The sequence below is a fragment of the Natrix helvetica genome (genome assembly GCF_964273705.1).
Source record: "Natrix helvetica genome assembly, chromosome: 4".
Lineage (NCBI taxonomy): Eukaryota > Metazoa > Chordata > Lepidosauria > Squamata > Natricidae > Natrix > Natrix helvetica.
Window position 1 is genome coordinate 68,318,288 of NC_138550.1, and position 22,464 is coordinate 68,340,751.

At 44.7% G+C, this 22,464-nt stretch overlaps 1 protein-coding gene across 1 annotated transcript in view; it reads right to left on the minus strand.

Annotated features, from left to right (window-relative positions):
- DIAPH1 (diaphanous related formin 1) overlaps positions 1-12,672 on the minus strand; it is a 198,551-nt gene extending 185,879 nt beyond the window's left edge. The window contains exon 1 of the mRNA XM_081950412.1: positions 11,588-12,672. Coding sequence (XP_081806538.1) covers positions 11,588-11,740 — 153 coding nt within the window. The 5' untranslated portion in view covers positions 11,741-12,672. The remainder of the gene's footprint in view (positions 1-11,587) is intronic.
- Between the last annotated feature and the right edge of the window lie 9,792 nt (positions 12,673-22,464).

Genomic DNA, 22,464 nt, shown 5'->3' on the forward strand with positions numbered 1-22,464 from the left:
AAGATGCTAGCACAACAAAGACACCCATGCAAACAGATTTTCACAACTTAACACATGAACCAAGTCCTGAGTTCGAGGATCAAACACTTTATCGTTCAGTCATTGGTTCACTATTATACATTAGTAGTTGGACCAGACCTGACATCGCACTTAGTGTTAATCTTTTATCACGACACGTAGGTAAGGCAACACAATTTCATTGGTCATGCATTAAGAAGTTGTTGAAATACCTAAAACACACAAAGCACATGAAGTTATTGCTAGAACCAACACACACTGATCAACCAAAGTTGATTTGTTTTTCTGATTCCGACTGGGCGAGCGACAAGAAGTCACGCAAAAGCACTTCTGGTTACATGATGTTCCTAAATGGATGTCCTGTTTACTGGCAAGTGAGAAAACAGAGTTTTGTTTCATTTTCATCTACTGAAGCTGAATATGCTTGTGTTTCAGATGCTTGTAATTCTCTAACGTGGTTTGATGCTTTGATCACAGATATCTGGACACGTCCGATTCGACCAATCACCGTGATGGAAGATAATGTATCTGTTGTTTATATTTCTGAGTCACATTTCACAGGTTCTAGGTCCAGACACATTGACATTCGTTATCAAAACACAAAGCAATTAGTTAAGCAAGGTTTTGTAAAATTGCAATATGTTTCTACACATGATCAGATCGCAGACATGCTTAACAAACCACTTGCCGCAAATCAACACGAGTATCTGCGAAAGAAGATGTGCCTTAATTGATGATTTGATGACGTCAGCCCAGACTAGCAAAAGAAGGGGTGTCACGATGTTAAAAAGTTTGCTAGGCATGAACTGACATTCAAGAGTTAAACTAAGAAAGTTTTATTGTGCAGGTCATAAAACAAAATGTTATCTGAAAGTGATTTATTGCGCATGCGGTTACACATTCCAAAATTCCTTTCTTCTTTGTTCGGCTGCCAACTTGGCAGACGGAGCTTTCATTATCAAAATGTAACCATTAGTTATTTCTGTTTCATTTACTTTTTTATTTTATTATTAAAGTTGGTTTATTAATTAGAATACTTCTTAAAGACTTTTATTTTTCTCAATATCTCAAAAGATATGTGGAAGGGAATCAGCCACGGTCCATTGATCTCAGATATCAGGCGTTTTTTTCCCCTGACAGTTCCCTCCCCCCTGTCCCCAGGCGGAGCTACAGCCCCTCCCTCCTTCATGTCTTGCATATTGTCGCCTTTTTCACTACCTCTTATATTTTCGTCCTCTAGGAGGGCACTATGTTTTTTATTGAAGGCCTCTGCCTCCACAACTGTGTTAATTCTAATTCTGTTTCCCTCCCAGAAGATCAACATTCCTTCTGGCAATAACCATCTAAACCAAATTCCTTTATTATATAGTTACTTTGATAAGGAGGAATACTTCCTCCTCTTATCTCTGATTTTTTTTTGGAATTTGCTTAAGAATGGCAATTTATCTTTATAATTTAGTGGTCCCCCCCTTTGAGCCCCTAGAATCTCATCCCTCATGGTCTTCCTAAGAAATTTAACATGTACTTCCCTTGGAACATTATGTGTTCTGGCATATGCTGAATTAATCATGTAAACCAGATCCATATCACACCACAACTGTTCTTTATCTCTTTTAATATATTCTGCTAAAATTGTACTCATAATATCCTTAAGATCTTCATCTTCTGTCTCCGGTAGGTTCTGGAATCTGAGAAAGAAGGATATTCTTTCAAGTTCTATCTTTGCCATAAAATTTTCCAATTCTATATTCCCCTTCTGCACTGCCTTAACCTCATCCCCAAGCCCAACCACACCCTCCTCCAGCACACCAATTCTCTATTTATTTTCTGTTATTTGTTGCTGTACACTTTTGAGCTCTTCTCTAAAATCTGCCACCTCCTTTTTCAGCTCATTTTGTCCCTGCATAAGAGCCTGGAACATTTGAATAACAGATAAATTTTTTGAACTGTCTCCAGTCCTTTCTTGTTGTGAAAATGATGAAATTTTTGTCTGTTGAGTCATTGGGCTGGATGTAGAAGAAGTAGGTGCCGAGGCTGCTTTGCCTGAAGGTGGTTTTCTGGGCCCCAGATGAGTATAAATCTTTTGCAAAAGAAATGGCGTCTGTGAAGCGTGTAGCCGAGCGAGTCCGAGAAGACAGGCAAATCCAAAAGTGAAAGTTAATCCTCAGTCACAGTTCCAAGCCAAGAAGTCACACACATACAAAAAAATCAAATAATCCAAATCCAGAAAGACCACATAACAGGAGAAGCTCCAGGAGTCCTTCATGGGGGGTAATATAAAGCCAGACTTTCTTCGAAGGTAGTTTCAAAAGGCAGACTTCATTTATAAGTGCGAAGAAGACGACGGAAGCAGGCCATCTTAGCTCCCCCTTTCACAGGGAACCAGGAGCAGAACATCAGAAATTTCCATAGTTTTCAAAACAATTCAGCAATCACCTCTTGCAGTTGTGATATAAATCTTTTCACATAGTTAGTTCAAGTGACTAATTCAACTTTTTGCTCTCTCTCTCCATTCCGAGAATGAGAGATAATCCAAATGCCACTTTGCCTGAGAGGGGTAGGGGGAAAAAAAACCCTCCAATCTTCCAACTTCAAACAGATTGAATCCACAACTTACAAAAAGCTGCTGCTCGCCAATTAAAAGCAATTCAGGAGATTGGAGCGAACTTCTCACCTCCAGCACTTCAGCCGCTGCATGTAATTAGTTATTTCCTTCTGGAATCCATTCAGCGAAGGTGCTGCTATGCACCCCCTATGCTCCCTGGCTCCTGAGGCGAAACTGGAAACAACCCCCCCCTGGCTGCTGCCTATCCGGGGGGTTCCAGCAAGCCGCCCTACGGCAGGTGGTCCAAGACCGCCTGTGCTCCTAAGAGGAGCCCACTGGAGAAGCAAACAGTGGACCAACGTCCGTCGCCTTCGGAAGCCAGAAGCGTTCTCTCGACACTCTAGGATTCTTCTTTACCTCATGAAGCATTCTGCGCTGTGCTCTTGCAGTCATTTTTACAGGACGACCACGCCTAGGGAGAGTAGCAACAGTGCTAAACTTTCTCCATTTGTAGACAGACTGTCTTACCGTGGACACATGAACATCAAGGCTTTTGGAGATACTTTTGTAACCCTTTCCAGCTTCATGCAAATCAACAAGTCTTGATCATAAGTCTTCTGAGAGCTCTTTTCTGCAAGGCATGGTTCACATCAGACAGTGCTTCTTGAAACCAGTAAACCCAAAACAGGTGTGTGTTTTTAAAGGGCAGGACAGCTGTCAGCAACACATCCAATATCATCACACTGATTGGAGTCAAGGTTGGCTCACTCCTGGCTCCAATTAGCTCTTGGAGAAGTCATTAGGCTAGGGGCTCACATACTTTTTCCTCCCTGCACTGTGAATGTTTACATGTTATATTCAATTAAACCATGGCAACATCTAATGTTTGTGTAGTATTATTTTCAGCAGACTGTTTTTCTATTGTTGTGACTTAGATGAAGTTCAAAGCACATATTATGACCAATTCATGCAAAACTCCACGTAATCCCAAGGGGTTCACATACTTTTTCTTGCAACTGTACATAAAGTTAAAAATGCCTAGCAAGAAATTAGGCCCAAAATTTCTGAGTCCGTTCCCAATAGTGAAAATAATTAACCCAGTTACGGTTCAGCTCACTCTGCCCAGAATTCTAGGAAAAATTCACCCAGTCTTTCATTGCAGCTGACTGAAGCCAGTGGTTGGGTCTAGCCTAAGACCGTCCACCCAGCTTCCCCCTCCTCCAGTAAGTGATACAGGGTGAAATACACTATGAAGTGAAGAAAATTTTAGACTCTAGGCTGTATAGAGGTCGTTTGCAATATTTAGTGCATTGGAAGAGGTACCCTTTGTCTGAAGCTACTTGGGTAAAAAGTTGGAATGTAAAAGCTGATAAGTTAGTAAAATAATTCCATGATAAGTTTCCTGATAAGCCAACCCCCCCCCCCCACTGGGGAGGGGGGAGAGGTGGTTAGTTCTGCTTATGTTAAACCCTACATTATTCTCTTTTCAGGAAACACTTTTATTCTGAGGAGAGGCCACCTGTCAGGCCTGCAGCCATATTCCTTTTGGATATTTGGCCTGCCACACTGTCTATTATTCTACTATGCCGTTTCTATTGTGGGAAAATGGAAGGAGGGATGGTATGGAATTAAATGCTATGTAGCCAAAATAAAATTCCTTTCTAGAATGCCAAGGTCATCCTTTGTCTTGGCACCTAGGCAGGAACTGGATGGGTGGAACTGCCAGGATGACAGTGGAAGATTGGACCATGTGATGGACTTATGGGTGTGGGGGAAATATCATGAATTTTCAACTGGTGGGGAAAACTGGGAAGTTTTCAGATTCAGGTTTTCCCAGATGTGCCAAAATGGCTCTCTTAATGAATTGGAACTTTGAGCAATACTTTGTCTTGGACTCTGATTTAATTTTGGGTGCTATTTGGAACCCTGATATATGGGTTTGATTTCATTAAAATGAATTGGAAATCTTACTGTGTGGTATTGCTAAGTTTTATAAAATGTTATTGAAATTAAATTTGGAAAGTGAACATGAAAGTGAATATTGTATGATTCAGTGGGCAAGGAATTTTGGATATAATGTGATGCTTGAACAAGGGGAAATATGTCGACGAAGGGTTTAAAATTTACACTAATCTATATTTTAAAGAAAAAAATTATAAGATGATGTATCACTGTTATTTAACACTGGATGAATTTATCTAGACTGTATAAAGGTATTTCAAATGAATGTTGGAAGTCTAAAAGTAAAGAGACTTTTTATCATTTATAGTAGACATGTGATAAAGCAAAGAAATTTTAGAGTAAGATTTATATTTTAATACAGAAAATTTTTAAAACAAAGATAAAGATAAAGATGAAACCTTAAACTTTCTTTTGGGTTTAATTTTCATTAAAGACTTGGAGAAAAAATTCAGAACTTATGAAATCAAATCTTATATATGTTGACAGCAGCAAGACTACTATACGCTCAAAAATGGAAGGACATTTTTTAAATTAAGTATGAGCCAGCTACAACTGCAAAAACAATCAGTGCAGTCCTAGGCTGTGTTAACAGGGTGGATAGCATCTAGATTCCAAGAAGTGGCAGTGCACCATTATACTATACTAGTAAGACCCACACTTTCAATACTGCATCCAGTTCTGATCACTATGATACAAAAAAGATGCTGAGAAAGAGGGTTGAGAAGAGCAAAAGTGATGATAATTTGTCTGGTCCCCCCGTCTGTTTATGTGGCCCTTGGTGGTGATATTGTCTGTGAGGACTAATATGTGACGGCCCCTGACTGAGCGATGGAAGTGTAAGAGGGCCAGGCGGACCACCCTGAGCTCCAACCAGTTGATGCTGTGAGTCCCCTCCGCCTGAGTCCAATGTCCTTGCACCATCTGAGCCAGCAGATGTGTGCCCCACCCGCTCAGGCTGGCGTCCGTAGTTACCATTATGCTGTCTGGTGTCCAAAAGGTCTCACTCTTTGTGATCGCCAGGGACTTCCACCAAGACAGGGATCGGATGACTTCTGCTGGAAGAAGTACCTTGGACTGAGAGCAGCTCATGCGCCTCCGCTGGAAAGGCAAAAGGAACCATTGGAGGACTCTGGTGTGGAGGCGAGCCCACGGGACGATGCCGATAGCTGAGACCATGGTACCCAGCAGTTTGGAAGGGATGGCTAAGGATACCCTATGCTCCCTGGCTACCAAGGTGGCTAGCTGCCTGAGGGCTATCTGTCTTTCTGGTGACAGATAGACCATGTCTGCTTGGGTATCTATTAGGGCCCCTAGGTGGATCAGGCTAGTAGAGGGGGGAGGTGGCTCTTGGCCATGTTCACCGAAAACCCGTGGTCTCTCAGGACTGTCATAGGGCACCCTCAAAGGAAGGAAGATGTCTGTAATAACAGGTCATCTAGGTAACATTGAATACGTACCAGTACCTGTCTCGGGTGTGCTGCCAGAGCAGCCATGACCTTAGTGAATACCCTAGGGGCCGAAGACAGCTCAAAGGGCAGGGCCCGGTACTGAAAGTGGTGCCCCAGGTAGCAGAACCTAGATATCTACTGTGCTCCCTGGCAATGGGAATGTGCAGGTAGGCCTCCATGAAGTCTATGGATGTTAGAAGGTCCCCCTGCCTAATCCCTTCCAACATGGAGTGCAGAGAGTGCATCTTGAACCTCCTATATCGAATAGAGCGGTTCAGGAGCTTCAGATCCAGGATCGCTCTCCAGCCCCCCGAAGCCTTGGGAATGACAAAAAGGATGGAGTAGTGCCCCTGACCCTGCTGCTCTGGGGGCACGGGCTGAATGGCCCTAATCTCCAACAGATGTTGGATGGCCTCCTGCATCAGCAACCTCCGGATCGGGTTGTTAGAGACTGGACATATCCGGAAGAAACTCGGGGGGTTGGAAAGAAACTCTAGCGAAAGGCCATGCCTGATGGTGTTCTGCACCCACCTATCAGAGGAGAAGAGGTCCCAGCGGTCGAGGAAGTATGCCAAGCACCCCCTGATGGGAGGAGAGCTGGACCTAGACTTAGTTTTTGCGGAAGGAGCTCCCCCCTCCGCCGGGAGTAGGACCGTCTGGGGTACGGTGCCGTCCTGAAACTGCCCTTCTTCGGGGCGGTGGGAAGGACTTTCCTCTTGTCCTTGTTCTCGATTAGGAATGGCTCCAGTGCTGGTCCGAAGAGGGCATCTCCTGTGAAGGGAGCTGATGCCAGTTGCCACTTGTGATGGACGTCTGCCTGCCAGTGTTGTAGCCATAGCAGTCTGCGGGAAGCCACCAAAGAAGCGATCGCCCTGGAGGCAAATCTGGCTGCAGCTAGGATGGCATCCGACGAAAACTGGATGGCCGCCACCAGCTTGTTGATGTCCTGATGGGCTCGGACATCTGTTATAGGGGTGCGTTGCTGTAGTTCCTGCAGCCACAGCAAGGAAGATCGGTTGATGAAGGAGGCTGTGGTGGCTGCTTTCACCGCCCAAGCGGCCACCTGATGACCCCTCTGCAAGGTGAGGTCTGCCTTCTTGTCCTCCAATGTTAGGGCATCTTCTGGTTCCCTGGGCAGGGTGATAGTCGTGTGCAGAGCCACGACCAGAGTGTCAATGGAAGGTTGTGCCAGCGTCTTCGCCATCTCCTGGTCCACGTTAAAGAAGACCCTGTCCATGGATAAAGGTGAAGGGCCCGCAGTGGGGGATGCCCACTGGCGCTTGACCAGGTCAAGGAAGGCCTTGGGTGTAGGTATCTGTCAGCCTCGATGGCCTGCTCATCAAAAATGTTCTCCACTGAGAACATAGGGGGAGAGGTGCTTCTGTTTTGATTTAGCCTTTCCTCCCCAACTCCTATGGGCAGTCTCTGGGAAGGCCACTGATGTGGTTGGATGCTCTTCTGCCCCTCCAATGGGGCTGCTGGCCGGATTAGCAGCTGCCAGGCTTCCTTCTTCCTCGGAGCTGCTGGACGCCGCCATCTTGGACCACGTGGGTCCTCCCGGCTTCAAAATGGCGCTGTGTGACTTAAAAGATAGGGCGAGACTTTTAAAACGCTCAGCTAGCCGCTGGGGCTTTCAAGAGCTGCCACACGCCCTTGCTGCTTGATTCCAAGCCTCCTGCCTATGTCCGGTACTGCTGTGGCCAGGGATCTCCTCTTCGGCTCCTCTGCGCTCTTCTGGCCACATGGAGGGAGCACGGGCGCTCTGCGGTGCTTGGGAAAGCCGCGATTCGCTGCTCAACCCGAGGGGAGGGGTGGAGCGCTCCTGCGTCTGGCGAACCTCCACGGCAGGGCTTGCCTCCAGGAGGCTGGTATCCTCTTTTCCTGCTTGCCCAGCAACAGTCCTCACTGAGTGACTCCGGTCTCACTCAGTGGCCAGGGCAGCGTGCCGCCCCAGGGGGGCTTGTGGCAGTCCTTGCTGGGATCAGAGGCTATAACGCGGCACTGGGAGGCAAATTCGCGAATCCAAACCTTTTCCTTGCTTTGATTTGAATTTTTTTCTGGAGAATCAGAATGGTCAACCGTCCAGTGAGTGGACTGAGTCGATAACTGGGTAGTGCCTGGTGACTAGTGGGCGTTCCCAAAGAGCTCATCTGACTCAGTCCAATCAATGAGAAGACAAGGTTAACCCAGTCTGAATACTCCTCCCCCTCACTATGGAGAACCTTTTTCTTACGGTGTGCCAAAATTGTGTGCACGCACGCTATTGCGAGCATGCGTGTGCCCATTCAATCTCCCCACCCTTTCCTGAGGCCTAGGGAGAGCGAAAACAGCCTCCCCCAGCCCTCCGGAAGCTGGAAATGGATCATTTTCAAACTTCAGGTTGGGACGTTGGGCCCATTTTTCACCCTCCCCAGCCTCGGGAGGCTTTCCTGAAGCCTGGGGAGGGTAAAAAATGGCCCCAACAGGCCAACCGGAAGTTCGGAAATGATCCGTTCTGGCTTCTGGGTGGCCTCTGGGTGGCCGGGGGAGGCCGTTTTTGCCCTCCCCAGGCTTCAGGAAAGCTTCCAGAGCCTGAGAAGGGGTTGTGTGTGCATGTGCGGGGGGCGGGGGGGGGAGATTGAGTGGGCACTTTCCAGCCTTTGGAGAACAAGTCAACCTCCTCTTCTCTGTGACAGTCTCTCAAGTACTGAAAGATAGCTATCTAATCCTTCTTTTCATTAGGCTTCACACACCTAGTTGTCTTAACTGTTCATCATACACTAGCTACCAGACCTGTTATCATCTTTACAGCTCTTCTCTGCACTCTTTCTACAGTCTCAGCATAATTTTTATATCATGACCAGAACTGGACAAAGTACAGGGAGTCCTCGACTTAACAACAGTTCATTTAGTGACCATTCAAAGCTACAACAGCACTGACCTATGGCCATTTTTCACACTTGTGACCTTTGTAGCATCCCCATGATCATGTGACCAAAATTCAGATGCTTGGCAACTGGTTCATACTTATGATTGCTGCTGTGTCCCAAGGTCATGTGATCATTTTATGCAACCTTTTGACAAGCAAAATCAATGGGGAAGCCAGATTCACGTAATAACCATGTTACCTGCTGCAGTGATTCACTTAACTACTGTTGTGATAGTCATAAAATGGGGAAAAACTCACTTAATGTCTCACTTAACAGCAATTTTGGACTCAATTGTGGTCGTAAGTCGAGGACTATCTATATTCTAAGTACAATATAAAGCAGTACTATCCCTTTTAATAATCTTGAAATTATCACTCTGTTTATCCAAAGTACGATTGCACTGGCTTTTTTGGCAGTTGTCTACTAGATTCCTCCCACAGTTATTACTGTTAAGCAAGCTACAACTATTCAATACCTGTGCATTTGGTTTTTCCTGCCTCACTGTAGGACCTTACTTATCACATCACTGAACTGCATTTTGCTGAATACAGTCCAATGCTTAAGTCCATCAAAAATTTTCTTGAGCTTACCTTCCAAAGCTTATATTCCAAAGTAGTGACAATTCCTTCTAGTCTGATATTGCCTGCAAATTTGATGAGTTCCATTTCTGTCTGTCATCTATACCATTTATGAAGATGTTGAAGAACACTGGGCCCAAGACAGAACCTTGAGGTACCATATTGCATGCTTCCCTCCATGTAGATGCAGTTCCATTGAGCACTACATGGTGAGTACAGTTGGTCAGTCAACTGCAAATCCATCTGATGGTGGTACTGTCCTAGACAGAACATTGTTTTATCTTAACAAGAAGTAGGCTGTAATCTACTTTGTCGAATACCTTACTGAAGCCCAACTAAACTATATCCACAGCATTTCCTTGATCCACTAACTTAAGTCACTTTATCAAAGACGGCAATGTGATTTATCTGTCATTATCTTTTTTAACAAACACATGCTGGCTTTTAGTAATCACCTTGTTCATTTCTAGGTGCTTGGAAATGTGGTCAGTGACCTTCCAACTACTATTTAAATTGGGCAAAACATGCATCAATACAAGATCAAATAAGTAAGTATAAAATGATGCACAAACAGTAATTACACATATAAGTTGATAAGAGTCTGAGCTGTCTGGAATTAACTGGAAAAAAGAACTGGGAATCAAGAGTAATAGGACAATGAAAATATCAGCTTGGTATGAAGCAGCTGTGAAAAAAATATCCTATACTAGAGAACTTTAGAAATGCATTGAAAAATAAAGCATCTTATACAAATGTATGGTATATCTGCATCTCAATGCAGTGCTGAAAAATTAATGTAATTCAGCTGCAAAACATGCAGAAAATTACAACAAAATTATCAAAGGACTCCAAATGTCCCTTCAAGAAAAGGCAAGAAAACGGGATCTGAGGTGTGGGAAAATAGCAACTGAGGAGACATGAATGAGTTATATTAAACTATACATGACATTAGAAAGTGAACATGGAGAATTCCCCCACCCCCCAGAAAGGTAACCTGTTTTACCAGTTAAGGAGTTGTACTAGAAACTGGGAAACTATGAGTTCTAGTACTCCATGAGGCGCAGAAGGAAGCTGGGTGATTTTAAGTCAGTTGCTATCTCTCGCTCAACCCACCTCACAGGGTTGTAATTGGAAGAAAAGTGAGCATTACAGACATAACCCTGAGTTGCACAAAATAAAGCCAGAATACAAATCGAATGAATAATAAACATTAAGACAAGTTGATCAGTGAAACTAATTAGAAGACTTCAAACAGTTGTGAAATTAATTTCCTCAATATGTATGATGGGCCCTAACTTGAACAGTTTTTAAAAGGGTTTGCATGATTCAACAAGGCCAACTTTATTAAAGAGCGCTCAAAGAGTTATCTCCAGGTTGAAGATAGTTTGCTTCAAAATATACATTGCAAGGGAACAAATGATGAAAGATAATTTTCCACCTCTTGTTTGGAGGAAACTAGAGACACCTGGCTGGCTCCTATTGGAAATCTTAGCTGAACTAAGATGGATCTTGCCTGATTCAACTCTTATATTCTAATCTGCCCCTGATCCCTTCAAAAGTACTCTAAGAACAGTTTCAGACACTGTCTGGAAGGAGTTTACTGCTGGCTAAAAAATGTTCTAAAGGTCACAGCCTGTTATGTATGCTTACTTTTCAATGGACTTTAATCCAGGCATGATATAGAAACTGAGTTTTAAAGCAAAATAGAAAATTGAACGTGCAAATTTCAGATGTTACATGCCATTAAAAAAATTAAGTGAAAATTGGGGTTAAAGTTAATCAAGATACAGTCCAGGAATCATGCAAACGCGGAAAACTTACTAAATCTATAGGGGGGGGGGACTTTCCAAAAGAGTTGGTGAGGCAAGGCGTGAATCGAGGCCTGAATCACATCCAGGCAGGCAGAATTCAGACTCTGCTATTGGACGAACCCATGAGGAAAGGAAACTTCCTGCCTCGCCCCGTCGAGAAACTGATGGGACAATGCCTGCACCCGTATGCAAGGCCGAGCCGGCTCTACCAGCGCAGGGAACCAAAGAAAAGCAGGTAGGGCAGCTCCGCCCAAAGACTACCCCAAATCCCTCTGCAATAAGGCAGGTGGCTTCCCTCTCTCTCAACACTACTTACAAATTTCCGCGGTTTACCGCCGCCGCCGCCGCTTCCACCTGGCTCTCCTGCTACCGCAGCTACCGAAGAGTCGTCAGCATTCTTGCCTTTCTTCTTCTCTCGGCCGGCTCCGCGCACGGACCCGGACCCGGACCCGCTTCCGCCGCTCTCCATTGCACTGGACTAGCAAAGCCCGCGGCCGTAGATGACACGACTTTAACTTCAGCGAGTACCAGCGGCCAAAGCTGAAGGTGCCTCGTTACTTCGGAGACCAGTGCTCGCAGCAGGAGTCGCTCACCAATGGTTGACTCCACTATGAGCCGCCGCGCCGGCCCAACACAGCCACCGCTTCCTTGTAGTTCGGAATGTACGCCACGCCCACTGTGTCGTCATCGTGTTCCACAAAGTAGGCTCCTCGAAAATGAGAAAGCGGGAAGCCGCCTGTCTGTGGTTGAACAGGTACTGTTGTTATAGAGATATAACTGTAGAAAGGGTGGGGATGAAACTTCCAAGTTCCCTATGTTTTTTTCTTTCCGGGATCGAAAATGAAGCTACCTAATCAACGCAACTATTGAAAGCCTTTTTTTTTCCTCAGCCCTTTTTTTCCTTCGTTTGAAAAAAGTGTGTTTAAATGCAGTTTTTAAATCCTGTAAGCACTTTTTGCTCCGTTTCCAGCAAAATCTCTCAAAGAAATAGCGTTTTAGATCAAACATATCACAATCCAATTGGTGCATTCGGTTGCTTTCAAAACTCTTGGATCAATTGACTTGTGATGCCAACATTACTCAAAATGTGTTTCATAACATAGACATTTGAAAAATGTACGGGGACCTACTTTTTCTGCTAGTTTTACCATAACACGTTTGAATCAGAGGTGATGTTCAGCCAGTTCTGACAGGCTCTGGAGAACCCATAGCGGAAAGAGAACTAAAAATTGGCTGGCCCCACCCCTGCTGCCCCCCAGCTGATCTTTTGTTGCCCTGAACAGGAGAACAGAGCTGGAAAGCAGGTTAGTGGGGTGGAGAGGGAGTGGGGATTTTGCAGTATCCTTCCCCTGCCACAGCCACAAAGCCACACCCACAAAGCCATGTCACACCTACAAAGCCACACCCACAAAGCATGTCACACCTACTACAAAGCCATGCCCACAAAACTGGTAGTAAAAAGAATTGGAATCCCACCACTGATTTGAGCTGTAGAAATTTAGCACACATTCCTCCTAGAAGAATGAAATATTTTAGAAAATGTTAAAAAGGCAGAATATTATATTTCCCCTGTTAGATATCCACACAGACTACTGTGGTTTTCACTCCAGTCCTCTGTTTAGGCGGGAACAGAGGTTCAATCTGATTGGTTGAGAGGTCTGACAGCTCCCTATAAAAGGAGAGCTGTCAGACCTAACAGTTGCTGGATTGTACATACTTGACTGTTGAATAAAGAGCTGTTGTTGCGTTAAACCTGAGTCTGCCTTCTCATTGCCCTATCTAACATCCCCTAAAAGAGAAATAGAAATATTAAGGGAGACAGACACTCAGAGCTTCAGCTCCTTGCCCCCAGCAGATATTTGGTGCCCATTGAGAAGAACTGGGACAGCCTATCTACAAAATAAAAGACCTTCAGCTCCAGGGTGATGGGATTAAGACATGATGATCCTCCAGGACATAGTAGGATTACCGTATTTTTCGCCCTATAAGACGCTCCGGAATATAAGACGCACCCAATTTTAAAGGAGGAAAATCTAGGAAAAAAAAGATTTTGGGGCTCAATTGCCACTCAATTTTGGGCTCAATTGTGGTCATAAGTTTTCTTTCTTTGTTTGTTTCTTTCATCTCTCTCTCTCCCACTTTCTTTTTTTTTTCTTTTTTCTGCCTTTCTTTCTCTTTCTCTCTCTTTCTGTTTCTCTGTGTGTCTGTCTGTCTGTCTGTCTCTCTCTGTGTGTAGCTCTTTGTCTCTCTCTCCCTCCCCCCCTCTCTGTCTCTCTCTGTCATTCTTTCTGTGTGTCTGTCTGTCTGTCTCTGTATCTCTGTCTCTCTCTCTCCTCCCTCCTCCATCTGTCACTCTGTATGTGTGTGTCTGTCTGTCTCTCACTCTCCCTCCCTCCCTCTCTCTCTCTCTCTGTTTTTCTCTCTCCTCCCTTCCTCTCTGTCTGTCACTCTGTGTGTATATGTGTGTGTGTCTGTCTGTCTGTCTGTCACTCACTCAATCACTCACTCTGTGTGTGTGTGTCTCTCTCTCTCTCTGTGTGTCTCTGTCTGTCTGTCCCTCTCTCCGTCCCAACTGGAGAACAACCTTTTCTGTCCCCTTACCAGCTCATCCGGGAAGATGAGGAACGCAAGGGGGATCCCTCCCCCCCCCCACAGATGGGCTCCGAACCAGCGGAGCCTCGTCCTTCTTTTTAAGCAGGCAGCTATCAGAGAGAAGAAGGCAGCGCGGCTTGTGCAGCAGCCGAAGATCGCCTGCTTAAAGATTGCCTGTTTAAAGATTGCCTGCTTAAAGATTGCCTGCTTAAAGATCGCCTGCTTAAAAAGAAGGACGAGGCTCCGCTAGTTCGGAGCCCAACCGCGGGGGGGGGATCCCCTTCGCGTTCCTCATCTTTCCGGATGGGCTGGTAAGGGGACAGAAAAGGTTGTTCTCCAGTTGGGACGGAGAGAGGGACAGACAGACAGAGACACACACACACAGAGCGACACACACACACACAAAGTGAGTGATTGAGTGAGTGACAGACAGACAGACACACACACAGAGACATATACACACAGACATATACACACAGAGTGACAGACAGAGAGGAAGGGAGGAGAGAGAAACACAGAGAGAGAGGGAGGGAGGGAGGGAGAGTGAGAGACAGACAGACACACAAGCAAGGCAGCCCCCCCCCCCAGAAGAAGGAACAGGAGAGGAGTTCGCGCCAAACGCCTCTGCAGACGATCTTGAAAACCTGCGAGGTTGCTTTCGGAGGGGAAAGACGGGCAGCTGTGCAAAGGCTTGTTTTAAAGCTGCAGGCTCCAAGGCTGCAGGTGCCCAGGGAGGGCGGCAGGGGCAAATGCTGCCGCCTGCCCCCTCCCAAAGCAACATCGCAGGTTTTCAAGATAGTTCGGACAGGTGTTTTTTAAAAAGAAAACCCTGAAAAAGCCGCAAGATCTGGAGAGAGATCCGGCCAGCCCGAGAAGACATTTCTGAGAAGAAATCTCGCCATTTTTTGCATCGGGGCATGCTGCAAGGGGGGGGAGTGAAGACCTTTCTCAGCTGGCGCAAAGGACTTCCCCGGACTTGCTTTAGTGAGTACGGGCCCGCACCTCCACCACCACCAATCCGGAAAAGGTCTTTGCTCCCTCTCTCTTACAGCAAGCCCCGATGCAAAAAAACGCCAAGGACTTGCGAGTGAGTGACAGGGGCGGGGCTTCCGGGTTCATTGACCAACCAGCAGAAACCCACCACTGCCCAGGTGGCTACATTTGGCCTATAAGACGCACCCAGATTTTCACCCTCTTTTTTGGAGTAAAAAAGTGCGTCTTATAGGGCGAAAAATACGGTATCTAGCAACAGGGCTCACTGCATTGCAAAAGGTCCTGGGGATATTGCATCACTCTCCAGGCTTCAACCAAACTTGATTCCAACAAACATGATCCCACATGGCCTCATGGAATTTTGACTACAGCCAATAGAATACATTTCTTGCATAGGAACAGGAGGCTCAAAGGCAAGACCAAAGAGAGGGTATAAATACCTCTCTCTCTCAACTCCATATGGTCAGCTACCTTAGACCCCAAACCTTGTTAATTAATAAACCATCTTTCCAATCAACTTCCAGGTTTCCAGTATCTTTCTCCCCACTTGGAACTGAACCAGATGGATATTTCTTCCAACAGAGCTATGTAGAAATCCAGGATTTTTGTGTTGTTTTTACACTAGCAGATCATTTACACCACAAGTACTCATAATGAAGCCAGTGCTCAACAATTAGGTCTATGCCCACAATATGACTGAATATTATAGATCCATAATATCTATACATTATTAAGGCAGGACATAAAGCGAGATTTGGGCATAACATGAAACGGGGCCAGAGGATCTCCGGGGAGCCCGTCTATCCCTTCTATCTCGTTATACATTACTGAGTCTTGAAGTAAAACCAGAAACTTGAACTCAGGAAATGTAAATGTCATACCACAACATCTGCTGTTGTATGTAGGCCACGTCAGTTAGAGGTCTCGCTTGTGAATAAGGCAGGTAGCTTAACCACAAAAGCCAGTATGTATCTAGCGCTTCCTGCAGGCAAACTGCAGCCTAGACATGAAAGGGAAAAACGGTACAATCTGCTTCTTTGCTTAGAAATAAGGAATTTAACCAATAGAAATGTTTTAAAATATTTATGTGTTCTTGATGCTTAGAATACACTATAAAATGTGTGTTTGGATTAGAACACTGTTCAGATGTTAGAAATTGTTATCTCTATCTGAACTATTTGGCCAAATAAAGCTTTTTCTTGATCTTGCAATCCAAATCTCCTGATTTTCTGCAACATTATATCATTTTTCTCTCTATTGCCAAAAGCCTAAAACATTTCTGTATGTGAAGCCTATTTTTCCTAATTTTGAATCTTGCTTGTGAAATGAGAATACCCAACATAGAACAATATAGAGTGAAAATCTAAAAAAATCTAATAAAAAGCCATAGGCATGTAGCATAAGCCCGTCTGTCAGAAAATTTCTCCTTAGTTTCAGATTGAATCCCTCTTTAAGGAGCCTCCAAAAGGAGAATGTCAATATCCTTTTCTCTGCGACAGGGCCTAAAGTACTGGAAGGCAACTATCATGTCACCCCTAATCCTTCTCTTCAATACCGTGTTTCCCCGAAAATAAGACAGGGTCTTATTTTCTTTTGCCCCACGAAATATGGCCTTGGGCTTATTATAGGGGAGGGCTTATTATTTCTGGGGCAGGTGAGAAGCAAGGCGCGCCTTTTACCTTTCCAGCTCCGTCGCGTTCCTCGCCATTGTGCTCAGGGAAGTGGCTGGTAAAAAAAAAAAAAACTTCTCGCGAGTTCAATCAAACATCTTGAAATCGCGAAAAGGGTTTTTTTTTTTACCAGGGGCTTCCCTGAATACAATGGCGAGGAACGCGACGGAGCTGGAAAGGTAAGAGGCACGCCTCGCGGCCCAACACCACCGACCTCGCCCCAATGGTAAAGGCAGTCTGCCTGGTTCCCTTCCCCGCCATCCCTTTAACGAGGGGTGGCAGGTGGGGGGGAGCAGCGCAACCCGTGTCCTAGCGCTACCAGAGACTGACAGCTCCGTCGCATTCCTCACCCTTTCGCTCATTGAATCCCCTTGTAAAAAAAATCTTGCGAGTTGAACTCATGAGGTTTTTTTTACAAGGGGATTCAATCGGCGAAAGGGTGAGGAACGGAACGGAGCTGGAAAGTTAAGAGGCATGCCTCGCTTCTCCCCCCCCCCACCTGCCACCCCTCGTTAAAGGGATGGCGGGGAAGGGAACCAGCCAGGCTGCCTTTATCATTGGGGCGAGGTGGGCGGTGTTGGACTGTGAGGTACACCTCTTATCTTTCCAGCTTCGTCGCGTTCCTCGCCCTTTCACCCATTGAATCCCCTTGTAAAAAAAATCTCGCGAGTTGAACTCATGAGGCTTTTTTTACAAGGGGATTCAATCGGCGAAAGGGCAAGGAACGGAACGGAGCTGGAAAGGTAGGAGGCGTGCCTCGCTTCTCCCACCACCACCTGCCGCCCCTCGTTAAAGGGACGGCGGGGAAAGGAACCAGGCAGGCTGCCTTTACCATTGGGGCAAAGTGGGCGGTGTTGGGCTGCAGGGCGCGCCTCTTACCTTTCTAGCTTTGTTGCATTCCTCGACATTGTATTCAGGGAAGCCACTGGTAAAAAAAAAAAAACCTATCTCGCGATTTCAAGATGTTTGAACTCGTGAGAAGTTTTTTTTTCACCAGCCGCTTCCCTGAGCACAATGGCGAGGAACGCGAGGAAGGGAACCAGGCAGGCTGCCTTTGCCGTTGGGGTGGGCAGTGTTTTTTTGCACGAGAAGGAACAGGCAGGAGGGGGTGATCACATTGCTGGCCTGCCACTGTTTTTGCGGCGAGCCCTCTTTTTGCCCCAGAAGCTGTACCGGTAGGTGGTACAGTGTTAATGTCGGGGACAGGTTGCGCATGCGCTTAAATATTTGGGGCGGGCTTATTTTCAGGGGAGGGCTTATTATGGCGTATGCTCTGAAAAGCCCGATTGGGCTTATTAGCAGGGCATGTCTTATTTTCGGGGAAACACGTTAGGCTAATACCTAGTTCACTTAACTGTTAATTGTATATACAATTTAGCTTCTAGACCCCTTATCATCTTTGTTGCTCTTCTCTGCCAAGGCACTTTCTAGGACCTCGGAACTATGTTTGTATCATGGTGACCAGAACTGGATGCAGTATTTCAAGTGTACTCTTACAGTGCAGTATAGAGCAGTACTACTACTTATAATCTTGGTGCTATCTGTTCATGCAATGTAGGAGTGCATTGGGGTTTTGGCAGCTGTAGCACACTGCTGGCTCATTATTAAGTCATGAACCACTAGGACACCAAAATCCCTCTCACAATTAACCCATGTTGGAAGAAAAATCCTGTCCAGTTCCAAGCCGGGAGAAAGATGGTGGAAATAAAATAGGCTTGCTGCAAAAAATAAGGTCTCTGTTTATTTGGTTTTCCAGAAATGTCAGTGACAACAGCATATTTCTGGGGTGGCTGACCAATTGGCTGGGTGACTGGGTCGATTTTTATAGGGTTCTGGGGTTTGATGATTGAGATGCTCCAGGGGTTTTGCAATTTAGTGAGCCTTGTATCTTTTGCTATTCCAATGGTGGTGGGTAAATCCTATGATGTCCTAAAGGTCATGTCCTGTCCTTAGAATTTGGGTGGGGGAATGTAAATTTTTAGGAGTCTTTGTTTTTCTAGGTTTTTTAAATCCCATTAGCTCCAGCCCTCTGTGAGAGCTTGTGATTGAAGGTGTTTTGTTTATGAATAGATTGGTTCCAGTCTTTCTGAATGCATATAAAATCTCAATTTCAAAAGACCAGACTCTTCTGCTTGAGGCTGTTTTCCTATGGCAGGAAGACTGGGGCTGTTTTCTGCCTTTAAGAACATGTTTCTCTGTTTCTCCTTCGGGGAAATATAATATTCTGCCTCTTTTAATATTCCCCAAATATTTCATTCTCTAGAGGGGGGGGGGGCTTTCCCACATCCAAGTTATCAACATACAGTACTTTTTTTTACAAAGGTGTTTTTGTTCAAATTTGAAAAATATTTTTAAAATGTCCAATTTCAGTAATCCTGTGCTACAGTTTGGGAGGGGTTGTATTTATCTGAAAATGGATTTTTAAGAGTCCTGGAATTTTCATTGAATACATTCCCATAATTGTAGAAAACAAATACACTGCGTTGACCAGAATAAAATGAGGCTTCAATTTGTTTATTCTGCAATTCTGTTCAGTTTTAGGGATTCTAATAAATTTCTGCTTGTTTTTATAGGAGTGGATAATTAAATTGTGCTTGAAAGCATCTGACAAAAGTTGTAGCACAACATGAAACCTCTCACTTTTTAAGATACTATTAAATTGCAACTTCCATCAATCCTTCCCATTGGCCATTCTAGAGCGAGTGGGGGAAAGGATTGACATTTGAAGAACCCCTCAAAATCTGTTTCCTAGGGGGAAAGGGTTCCCTTTACTGCAAATGGGTATTTTTGGCCCTAGTCACCTTTTTCACATATAAAATGGAAAGTTTAATGATAATTGAACTGAAGGAGATTAATGTCTCGTGTATATTAACATAATTTTAACTCTTAAATAACTGACACATTTGAAGCTTTTCTTTGATTGCAAACCTCAGCTGCTAATGCAAATGAAAATGAAGCTGGTTTAAGAATCCCTTTCTAAATTACAATCACTTCCTGCATTTATTATAAGATATCTATTATGCTTTCTGTTAGTGCAAAGAAGTACTACAACTATAGTGGTGTAAAATTCCACAACCAAATTTGTACCATCCCAAGTCATAAGCTCACACATCCACATTACCAATTGGCACACTGTGCTCAAAAGTAGATGCTCTATCTCCCCCTCCCACATTTCTGAATCCCAGAATTCCCGTCCAGTATTGCAACTCCAAAATGGTAGCAATTCTACATTGCCAATTTCCACTGAAAAATCAAACAAGGATATTAAATTAAATCAAATCTTCTGATTGGCATAATGTTGTTTGGACTAAAAAAACTCTTACCCCAAAGGAACATTTTCTCACACACTCACACACATACACAAATGAATTAATGACATGAAGATATAATCATACTACCCCTTTCAGTCTCTAAGCTTTTCCAAATGATAACAAAATGAACTGCAAACTTGGTAGGATTGATTGCATGTTCTACACGAGCCTGAAATGCAGCTGATTCAGCCAACGTTTTTTTGGACTCAGTGCAGTGCTAATTCTTTACTTTCCCACATCAATAAAAATCAAATAAATTTAGTTCAAAATTTATCTGAAAAGAAACTGTAGGGAGCTGGGATCCCCTTTGATGGGAAAGACTTAGATCTGCTAAGAATATGCAATGTAGCAGATGAGCATTTTTCTCTCTTAACTTCCTTTATTGGCAGAGGTGTTTCTTAAATTCAAGCTTCTTCTTTCAGAAAGTATGGTATAAGTGCTCTTCAATACACTTTGAACCATCTAATCTCTTGTAGGATCCTCTTTTCTATTTATAATGACATTAACTCATGACTTCTTTGGTCACAAAGCAGCATCTAAAAGGTGAGTCTATATAATACTAGTAATATCCAAAATATCTAGAAATTAAGCTTATGTACTTCATAACTGATTGCTCTATTGATTTTTCTAGAAGTTTTAACACAATATCCTCTGTGACATATAATTATGTACAGACTGATCTTTTATTTAGATTTAAATCATATCTCCCAATTCTTGGTAATAACTAATAGACATAGAGTAAATGAAAAAGTGTTTGTACACACTTTATGAAATCTCATATATCTAGGGAGCATAATCTTTTTGTTTATGCTACATTGCAAACTTCAGAATATAGGTAGTTCTTAACTTACAACCATTTGTTTAGCGACCATTCAAAATGGGAGGTGGGGGTGGGTTAGGGTGGAGGGTGGGTTATTATATATGCATAATTAAACTAGAAGATGGGATTAATGAAATATTGTTATTTTAAGAGAAATTTATATTATGTTTGTTGGGAGGTGAGTGGGTATAATATGTGAATGAGTAATCTATTTTAAGATGGGGAGGGGAGGGGGTAAAGTGTATAGTATAATATTTGAATGAGAAAATTCTTGGGGGGGTTGGGGGGCATAGCATCTGTATGAGATTTATATTGTATGGCGGGGGGGGTGAAAAGGGGGAAAATTTGTTTGTATAAAACTCTTTTAATTAAAAAAAATTACAACAGCACTGAAAAAAGTGGCATGGCCATTTTTCACATGACCATTTCAATATCCCCATAGTCACATAATCAAAATTTAAATGTGTAGAAACTGGCATTTATGATGGTTGCAGTGTCCCAGGATTATGTGATCACCATTTGCAACCTTCTGACAAGCAAAATCAATGAAGAAGCCAAATTCACTTAACAATCATGTTAGCTGTCTTACTTAGCAACAGAAATTTTGAGCTCAGTTGTTGTAAGTTGAGGGCTACCTATAAAAGCATCAAAGTTTTCACTTTTAAAGACCATATATATTACCGTTTTTCTAATGTGAATCTACCTTCTTTGTGCTTCTTTGTAAAAAAAAATGCTCTGAAAAGTGATTTTGAGAGCTAGCTTGATATAATAATTAAGATACCAGTAGACCATATAAATTATAACCCGCCATTTGGATAAATGGAGCACATGCACCAGGGACGTGTGGTCAGGGGAGGCAGGGGAGGCAGAGCCTCACCTCTCTTCATGAAATAATAGTATATAATATTATAATATTATATACATCCGTCTGGCCGCGCCTGGGAGCTGCGGAGGCAGAAATGTTGTCGGCACTCCCGGATGACGAAGGCACGAAAGTGACTGGGTTTCCTCAGTTGCTTTTGTGCCTTCGTCATCCGGGAGCGCCGACAATATTTCTGCCTCTGCAGCTCCCGGGCGTGGCCGGACAGAGGTTGCCAGAATGGCGCCGAGGCAGTCCGTCGGGCGAGCGACCGAGGATCAGGCTGCCTCGCTCGCTCTTTCGTCTGCCCGGACCACCTCGGCATCGCTGTGGATACGTCCAGCCGCGCCCGGGAGCTGCGGAGGCAGAAATGTTGTCAGCGCTCCTGGATGATGAAGGCACGAAAGCGACAGTCGCGCGAAAGCAACAGTCACCCGCGAAATCCAGCAGAGGCAGGAAGGTTCTCGTCGTTCCCCAGTCGCTTTCGTGCCTTCGTTATCCGGGAGCGCCGACAACATTTCTGCCTCCGCAGCTCCCGAGTGCGGCTGGACGGATGTAGCCACAGCAATGCCAAGGCGGTCCGGGCGGACGAAAGAGCAAGCGAGGCAGCCTGATCCTCGGTCGCTCGCCCGCCGGACTGCCTCGGCGCCATTCTGGCTACCTCTGTCCAGCCGCGCCCAGGAGCTGCGGAGGCAGAAATGTTGTCGGCGCTCCCGGATGACGAAGGCACGAAAGCGACTGGGGAACGACGAGAACCTTCCTGCCTTTGCTGGATTTCGCGCGCTCCTCGCGACTGCAATATGCAGTCACGAGGAGCGTGCAAAGTCCAGCAGAGGCAGGAACGTTCTCGTCATTCCCCAATCGCTTTCGAGGACTGCGGAGCACAAGTCGGCGGAGCACGCTCAGGAAGGCGGGGAATGGGATCACGTGTGCTGGAGGCTGAGGCAG